Here is a 9,508-nt window from a genome sequence, read left to right as displayed (position 1 = left end):
TCTACCACCCGAATATATTCTACATTAACAGTACTTCAATTTCTCCAACTTTTTGATTTGATTTGATTTATTATTGTCACATAGACGTACAGCATGGAAACAGACCCATCGGTCCAACTTGTCCATGCCGATCAGACATCCTAAATTAACATAGTCCTATTTGCCAGCATTTGGCCCACATCCCTCTAAACCCTTCCTTTTCACATACCCATTTAGGTGCCTTTTAAATGTTGTAATTGTACAAGTCTCTACCACTTCCTCTGGCAGCTCATTCCATACACGCACCACCCTCTGCATGAAAAAGTTGCCAGTTAGTTCCCTTTTAAATCTTTCTGATCTCACCTTAAACCTGCGCCCTCTAGTTTTGGACTCCCCTACCCTGGAGAAAAGACCCAGGTACAGGTATTTCTGCTATAATATGTGTTTCGTTAACATGAATTGGCTGTAACGTAACTGATGAATAGTGGACGCTGTTTGGATAACGCAATCTTTCTACTGTACAGTATAGTGATTTCCCTATAACGTGATTTTCTTTGACAATTTTCTATAGCGCAAGGTCACACAAGAATGCAACTATTGTGTTAGACAAGAACTACCTGTACCGTTAAAAGTTTTGTTTTGCATACATTACAGGCAGAACATACCATACAAATTGCATTTCAGTACTGGAATAAAGGGAAGAATACAATTTAATGGCTGCAGAGAATGTGCACAAAGAGCGAGAAGCTTCTAACGTAAAAGCCAAAAAAAAATGATAAAAGGGATTTATCCATCCTTCATGTCACCAATGACAAAACGCTTCTAACACCACAGCTTCAAAAGGTTCTTCTTGTTTTTGCCGGGCTAAATAGTCTCTTTCTTCAGTAGTTTCTCTTTTAATTCACTGGATGTAGGCTGGGCCAGCATTTACTGCCCTTGAACTGAATGTCCTGTTAGTAGCCATTTCAGAGGGTGGTTAAGAGTCAACCATATTTAGAGTCACATGTAAGCCATATCTTTATGGTAAAGTTGAAAAATTTCCTCCCCTAAAGGACATTAGGTAGGTTTTTACAACAATCCAAGGCTAGCTTTCAGTTCCAGATTTTTATTAAATTCAAACCTGCCGTGTTGGGATTTGAAACTACCTTCCCAAAACAGTAATGTGAGATGCTGAAATACTAATCTAGCAACATTACCACTATCTCCCCTTGTTTTCACCCACTGGTGAAGGATAGAAAAGGGGCGACAACACTGAACTTTTGATGTTAGTAGCAGAGTTATCATGGAAACCACAAGCAGACACACACGAGTGCTCAGCATGAGGTGGAGAATATGGGAGAATTGCCAAGTCACCCTAGCAATTGTTGAGGTTACATGATACAGCAGGAGTTGGCAATAAAAAGGTAGCCTGTTGTGCAGTATGGGGGATTTGATAGGGCTCAAGGAAGGAGAACTGGAAGCTTTATGAATGCGCATCACAGCAGTCGGATACAATAGATGCCTGGGAAAAGGTCCAGCACCTAACCTCTACATGGTGGAAGAGGGAGACGAACAACTTTAGAAACAGAAATGAGAAAGAGAACAAGTCTATTAAATATATGCCATTTGAAAACTTACTCCTGTTAACTAACTCTCGGGACCTGCTCCCAAGCATTTATGTAAAACATGACAGCAGAGTGCTTATTCACCTCCCGTTAGTAGGCTACAGAGACTTCTGCTCTAGTCACTTTACAGTGTGATATTGCTTACAAGGATCTTTGGCAGATGTTATTCTGGTTGTAGCCCAGATCCTCCAACAGTTTGGTTTATATTTTTAAATAAGAACATTGAAGCTAAAGTAAAAATATTCAACCTGATGAGTCAAGTCACAATCATTGATCATACCATTCAATCTGTGCAATCACCTTCTCACTTTTACCATGGCAACATTGTTCCCTTGAGGGTTTATAAGGTTTCAAAGATTGGACTCTGTGTTTAAACAGTGATTTCACTAACAAAACATTGATCTAGGATACCCCTGAAATCTAACAGCACACACCACTGGATTTCCAAGCTCAACAGTGGAACAAATCAGAATTAGAGTAGGTTTTATTGTCACATGGACTCAAATACAGGGATACAGAGTACAGTGAAAAGTGTACAAGGTCGCCATCCTCCGGCGCCATCTTGGATACAAACGTACCTAGATACAAAATCTTAAGTACAAAGTGAAGAAATAAAGTTAAGAGTTTAGCATTACAGTCCTTCTTAAGTGCTTAGCCATGGGCCTGGATCCACAGTCTTCCTCCCCAACACTGAGACCTTCGCCAGCACGAGTCCCCTCACCCTGCTGCCACCGCAGAACCGTGTTGCCATTCTTCAGCGCCATCTTGCCTCTACCAATGGCGTCATTGCCATGAGACCGCGCTGGGCCGATCTTGGCAACGCAGCCACTGCTGAAGCTGCCAGGTGCTCTCCACAGAAGGTAAATAAGGTTAAAGTAAACAAAATCAGAGAAAGAGAAAGAAGTAAAAGCAGATGAGTCCGCGATGTGCTTCGACTCAAGTCAACCTTATCCAATTTTTGAGCTACTGGTCTCTGCTTGTAACCCAGGGGAGAAAGCTGATCAACTGTGAGACTAGTTGTAAAAGGGGTCTATCATCTGAGGCAGTCCACCCTCCTTTGGCTGGTCCAGGAGAACATGAAACTAGGACGGATGGGAATGTTAGTTAAGAGGGCAACTCCCATCTTTCTACGATTTTCTGAAGTAAGGTCAAGACCCAAAACGTCAGCTTTCCTGCTCCTCTGATGCTGCTTGGCCTGCTGTGTTCATCCAGCTCTCCACCTTGTTATCCCATCTTTCTACCATGTGTTAAATCACTTGATTGAGGATAAGGGGACCTGTGTAAGGAAATTGATCACAAGGGATGCAGACTAAAGTATTTAAAGAACTGACAGAAACATATGATCATAACAGTAGCTTGATACCAAGCAACGGGGGACCCTGCCCTTTCATGAAGTGGAAAGGATTAATTAAACCTTAATTCAGACTTGTCTCACAGAAGAGCAGTGACTGAAACATATTTTGCCAATTAGGTTTAGAGAACTTGTTGGACATCTCTACGTAGCCTCGCTACAAAATACCATGTGACTGATAACTTCCACTGATTTGGATATTACTCAGGTTGTCGCAGAGCCCTGTATGAATCCAACCAAACTGCCCACGTTCTGCATACTCCATCCCCAACAATTGATTACTATAGATAATGCACATAATTCAACAAAACCTCCGCATTTCGGGGAGGGGTAGTGGGATAACCACTTGTGCCAACTCGCAAGGGTGTGGCAACATCAGCCCACAGACGGCACTGTGAGCCGGCACTCGTATGGACCGCGCTCTGTTCCTACTCGAGTGCAGCCCGTAAAATAAAAACAAGTGCGGGCGGCTCAAGGGCAAGGGAATGGTTTTATGAAAGGCAGTCTGAGTGAATGGGCAACAGCAAATCCGCCAGACAATCCGCCTCCACTAACAACCAACACCTGCAGCTGACTTCCACACTGACCCTTCTCGTGAATTGGGATTTAATAATAGAGAGAAATTGTGAATTCAACATTTCAATCGAAACCCCCGGCCCCGTTGATTTGAATGGGCACATTTTTGCATTGTAACTCAGTCAGGTATGTTAGTGATTCAGATCATAGCTTGTATCAAGGGAGCTGAGAAATGAATGGGAGGGTAGACTTATTTTTATTTTAACAAAGAAACCACTTGGTTGTCTCCCGAAATTTAGATTAATTTTGTCCTTTTTGTTTTACCTGACTTGCCCACGCCAGCTCTCCCGAAGACAGCGAGTTTCACTTCGGCACTTTTCGCCATGGTCCAGGGAACAGGAGGGGGAACCTGTTCAATCCTCAATCCAGCAGCAGATATAAACACCGAGCAAAGGGGCTATCAGCGATCCGATCCAGAGTCAAACTTCATTCCCTTCTTGCTGAAGACCGACCCCTTCTGCCTGGGGGGGAAAAGGGGGGTGATTTAAAAAGTGGAAGGTAAAACGGGTCAGTTACTTTCACAGATGAGCAAAACCAACAGGGAAAATAACAGCTTGACAAGGCTGTGAAACAACTGCTATCATTCCACCGGCTCGCAGTTCTTGTATCTGTGACCAATGTGATACTACTCAAAGCAGTGGGACTGCGGGACTGCTTCACATTACTACCCCCCACCTCCCGACTTTCTCTCTGCGGATGGTGACTAACGGTATCACTATCACTGTGGCAGGCAGCAAGATTTTCAATCTGTACCTGGTTTATACCAAACAAGGTTCAAACGTGCAAACCTCTTTATCCCACCGTCCAAATGGTAACAAGGGTAGGGCTTATCCTAAGAGCTGAGGGTTCCACATTCACCAATTCAGCACTGGGGAGAGAATTTGATGGATTAATTTTGGAGTGGGGGGGAAAAAGGACAATTTAATTTAGTCCCATTGCCCTGAGTGAACCAACAGCATTCAACTCCGTTTCCACAGTGCCAGCGCTGTTAACTTTCCATCTCTCCCTTTAAATTATCATCCTCACTAAAAGAAAAACACTGCATGAGGTATTAAAAAAAACACACACACACACACCAGCTGCTGTTGTTGTTGCTCCCATTTGTTCAAACTCCTTTTGCCTCTCTTGTTCCGCTGCAATACTCCAGCTCGGGACAAGACTGAAGCTGCAACATGGAAAATGGGTTGTCCTGGTTGGGTTGCAAACGGAGGAGGTTTTGAGAAAGAGGTGGGGGCTGGTATCGCTGCCAGTGACTCCGCCAGTCAGGAGAGAAACGTTTGCCTGCCTGAGCTTGGATGTGCCATTGACAGAGAGCACCGCCTCCAATACTATATCGGCCATAACACGCGGACTGGATCACAACGAAACCAGCACGGGATTGACATTTACTTGGTCCACATCAGGGCAGCTCTAATGAAGAGTCATCTGGACTTCTTCTCTCTCATATGGCAGGAAAACAGCTCCTTCGGTCCAACCAGTCCATGCTGAACATAATCGCAAACTCAACTACTCCCGCCTGCCTGCTCCTGGCCCATATCCGTGCAAACCTTATATCCTTCCATCCATTCCCATATCCCTACAAACCTGTTCTGAGGAAGGGTCACCGCACGGAAACATTAACTATGATTTTTTTCTTCAAAGATCCTGCTAGACCTGCTGAGATTTTCCAGCAACTTCTGTTTTTGTCCCTCCACACCATTCCTATTCATGTACTTATCCAAATATCTTTTAAGCGTTGTAACTGTGCCCACATCCACCGTTTCCTCAGGAAATTCATTTCACTCTGTTAAAAAACAGTCCCACATAATTTTTTTTAAAAAATCTCTCTCCTCTCACCTTAAAAATGTGCCCTCCAGTCTTGAAATACTCCATTCTAGGGAAAAGACACATCATTAACTCTATCTATACCCCTCATGATTCTATAAACCCCTATAAGATCACTTCTCAACCTTTGATGCTCCAGTGATCATAACAGCGATGATTAAAGAAAGTCGGGGACCCTATGTGACCCTTTTCACAAAATCAGATACATTTACTGCATATGTAAAGTGAATTGTGAATTTCCACAGGCTTTATTTTCTAATCACTATTTGCTCCTGTCTGAATCCCTGGCAGTGACAGTTGTTTTGCATTGCAACATTGGCCATTCCTGCCTTCTGCATCAAAAAATTGTGTGTTGAAGTCCCTCTCCAGACACCTGATGTCTAGGCATACTTCACAACACCACTGAGGGAATACTATATTGTTGGAGGTGCCCCCTTTCCAGTGAGATGTCCAACTGACATCTGCCCTCTCGGATAAGTGTACAAGATGCTATAGTGCCATATCTTTAAGAAGCATAGAAAAGTGCTCCCCAGTGTCTAGGCCAACTTGAATATCTGAACTAGCATTACTTTTTTTTAGACACTGTTACTCCTAAGAGCTTGCTATGCACAATTTGTACACAAAATGGTTGCAAGGGACCAGGATTAATTTGCTATTAGTCTTGTTTCAAAAAGTGACATCGTTGTTCTTTTCTAAAAGAAACGACCTTCCCAAATGCATGTACAAGTTAAAACAAAAAATAAATTAATAGTTCATCATAAATAAAGTGGAGTATTTACTGATATTTCTGTATGATATTGTCTGCACTCTGTGGTGCTGCTAAACAATCTGTGCATAGAATCCCTACAGTGTGGAAGCAGGCCATTCAGCCCATCACTGTCCCTCCAAACAGCATTCCAACCAGACCCACAATCCTATCCCTGTGTTTCCTTTAGCTAATCCACCTAGCCTGCAGATCCCTGGACCCTTTGGGGCAATTTAGCATGGTCCATCCACCTAACTGGAACATCTTTGGACAGTGGGAGAAAACCAGAACACCCAGAGGAAACACACACACAGACATGGGGAGAACATGCAAACTCCACACAGACAATCACCCAGGACTGGAATTGAACCTGGGTCGCTGGTGTTATGAAGCAGCAGTGCTGACCACTGAGCCATTGTGCCACCTTTGCATAGTCAGCAAGAAGCCACACTCAGAGAGAGTGCAGAGCAGAGTGTATCTTGTGCATTTGGAAATGTAGCTCCACAGTGAAAATGTTCCAGTTCTGAGGAAGGGTCACCTGACCCAAAACATTAACTGATTCGTCTTCATAGATGCAACCAGACCTGTTTTCTAGCAACTTCTGTTTTTGTTTCTGATTTACAGCATCCGCAGTTCTTTTGGTTTTTGAGAAAATGTTCAAATTGCCCTTAGTAATAACCCTTGGCCTAGTGCTGGAGTCAGGACTAGCATTTTTGCCACTAAGTTAAAGAATTAATAACCCAATAGACTTGTGAGCACACAACGGCTGATACCTGGTACTGAGGGAGATCCGCATCAGGGAAGTTGCAGCTTTCAGGTGAAATGTTAAACCAAGGCACTGAATACATGATTGGAGGAGCAAGGGAATTCTGTCCCTCAATCAATCCCTTCAAAACAGAATTACTACTGGTTTATTTATTGCTGTTGTTAGAACATTTTTATTCACAAACTGACTGCTGCGTTTCCTTGAATAACAACAGCAATGTTACTTGAAAAACTACTTCATTAATCATGCAGTAGATAGGAACATCCTGAGAATTCAAAAGGCTCTGCATGAAAACAAATTCGTCTTTTCCCTCTTTTTTTTCTGAGCATTCTTTGCATCACCACAGGTTACCTTAGATTTGCTATTTTACTGGAAGTGCACACAGTCAGCAGGACTTCAGTTTATATGCTGGATGTTCAGTTCTGGTCACCACACTTTGGTGAAGACAGTAACTTCCTTGAGTGGGTGCAGAGGAGATTTGCCGGAATGGTTCCAGGATGGGGGCTTTGGGTGGAGGAGGATCATGTTCACTTACAAGATTAGGTTGGAAAGGCTGAGGTTAGTTTGCTTGGATAAAAGAATATTGAGAGGAGATTTAATAGAGTTCTCCAAGATTATGACCAGCTTAGATAAAGTACAAAAAGGAAATGCCTTCCCATAAATTGATGGTACAAGGAATTAGGGGACAGGATTTAAGATTTTGCAAGGAGAACGTGGGTTTGATCCTTTTGTACTCACAAAGGACTCACTGGCTATGAAGGTGGAAGCAAAGACAATCAATGATTTCAAAAGGAAATTGGATGGATTCTTGAAGGAAATAAATTTGCAAAGCTGCATGGATCAAGTGGGCAAGTGGGAATGACTGGATGCTTCTGCAGGGATCCAGCAGAGACTGAATGGCCTTATCCTGTGCTATAAATGACTCTATGATAATGACTAATGCTTGGCTTAACAATGATAGACTGTTTAAAGCCTGAGGTCTTAAAATAAAAAAAAATAAATAACATCATTTATCAGGAAAAAGAAATGTATAAGTTTGCCTAAGGCCATTTCAGTCTATCTGTTCAATCCTAGAGGAGCATAGACTGCTTATAACATTTTTTTCCTAACTGCCTGGCATGCAAAGGAACAATTTAATGTTTCAGTTCCATTTGTATTCTGAAACTTACTCTCCTGTTTAATGGTAATTGCAGCAGCAGCAGCGTACATTTAAATTAGTTATAAATTGAAAAATATCTGAACTTGCTCAGTGTTTTACAATCTCTACTTTCACTCCCTTTTGTCTATCTGATCACACAAATAGGGTGAGGGAAATTCTTAAATTACATTTTCAAAAGGGAATCTACCGTTGTCCGTTAGGACCCATTAATACTTAATTGATGGGTTTTTAGGGGAAAGATGAAGCAGTTTTCCAATTTTGGACATTAAAACTACCATGCAGCAATTAGCTCACCCACTCAGCTATAGTTAATTCAACGACTGAGCAAATAACCACAATGGCAATGTGTTTGTTTAGCACAGACTTTCACTGGTTCTGCATTGCTGTTGGTGAGGTGCAATTGTCGGCAGATTCAGATCTACACAGCAAATATCATTAGCTAATAAACATCAATCTGACCAAAGACAATTAGAGAGTATACTTTGGGTCCAGATTAAATACTGGTCATAAAGCCATGGAGTCATATAGCATGGAAACTGACCCTTCGGTCCAACCAGTCCACGCCAGCCAGAATCCCAAACTAAACTAGTCCCACCCGCCTGCACTTGGCCCATATCCCTCCAAACCTTTCCTATTCATGTACTTATCCAAATGTCTTTTAAACATTGTAACTGTACCTGCATCCACCACTTTCTGTGGCAATTCATTCTACACTCTGTGTTAAAAACGTTGCCTGTCTTTTACCTCAGCTTTCTGCATTTGCGTACCTGGGGAGCAGCACGAGCATGGTGTACAAGAGCACTGGTCATTTTGGGCATCTGTAATGTGCATATAACGGTTAGGATGGAAGTAATCAACAGGTGTCCCAGAGAGCAAACTATAATTTGGATAAAGAGATGAAAGTGACGAGCTGGTTTTATTTCCCACTGTTGTCCTATGTAATTTTAAGTTACATACATAGCAGAGTGAATTCCATCCCCAAAGCTCTTGTGGGTAACAATATTATAATTCAAATCATGGATCAATAACAAAATGACCATATTAGTTAATCAGATGGCACAAAGTTTCTGCTCTATGGTTGTCATCTCTCCAGAGATAGAGCAACAACCTTTAATCTTATTTGATGAGTTTCAATGAAATTAAAACATGCATGATCAGTGACAGGAGCTTCCACAGTAATTGCACACATCCTGGCGATGACCTCTATAAACTGCTTTCTTCAGGTCCAGCAGCAGATGCACAAAAGGAATGCCCAATGGGGCTGGGAAATTAAAAGCTTGAGGTGAAAACTCCCTTCCAATCAGTTTCAATTGTTTTGTAGCAGCAAAAATACGACCCAAAGTTGTAATTGCTTCAATAGTACTATTGTCAGTAATCCACAATATTATTCAGTTCACTGCTTTGGATCTTTGGTCTTTGTATTTCTAATTTGATATTTTAAAAAATTTGAGTGGTATATAAAAACTGGTTAGTGTTTAATAGAGATAGTAGGAACTGCCGATGC

General features: G+C 42.1%; 1 protein-coding gene across 1 annotated transcript in view; it reads right to left on the bottom strand.

Annotated features, from left to right (window-relative positions):
• The window catches only part of rerg (RAS-like, estrogen-regulated, growth inhibitor), a 75,725-nt gene extending 70,926 nt beyond the window's left edge, over nucleotides 1-4,799 (bottom strand). The window contains exons 1-2 of the mRNA XM_020510973.2: nucleotides 4,587-4,799; nucleotides 3,775-3,971 (exon numbers count right to left, since the gene is read on the bottom strand). Coding sequence (XP_020366562.1) covers nucleotides 3,775-3,835 — 61 coding nt within the window. The 5' untranslated portion in view covers nucleotides 3,836-3,971; nucleotides 4,587-4,799. The remainder of the gene's footprint in view (nucleotides 1-3,774; nucleotides 3,972-4,586) is intronic.
• Nucleotides 4,800-9,508: the final 4,709 nt, after the last annotated feature.

Source organism: Rhincodon typus, chromosome 22 (genome assembly GCF_021869965.1).
Source record: "Rhincodon typus isolate 14 chromosome 22, sRhiTyp1.1, whole genome shotgun sequence".
NCBI lineage: Eukaryota > Metazoa > Chordata > Chondrichthyes > Orectolobiformes > Rhincodontidae > Rhincodon > Rhincodon typus.
Note: the sequence above shows the minus strand (reverse complement) of the source record. Positions and strands in the feature narration are given on the sequence as shown.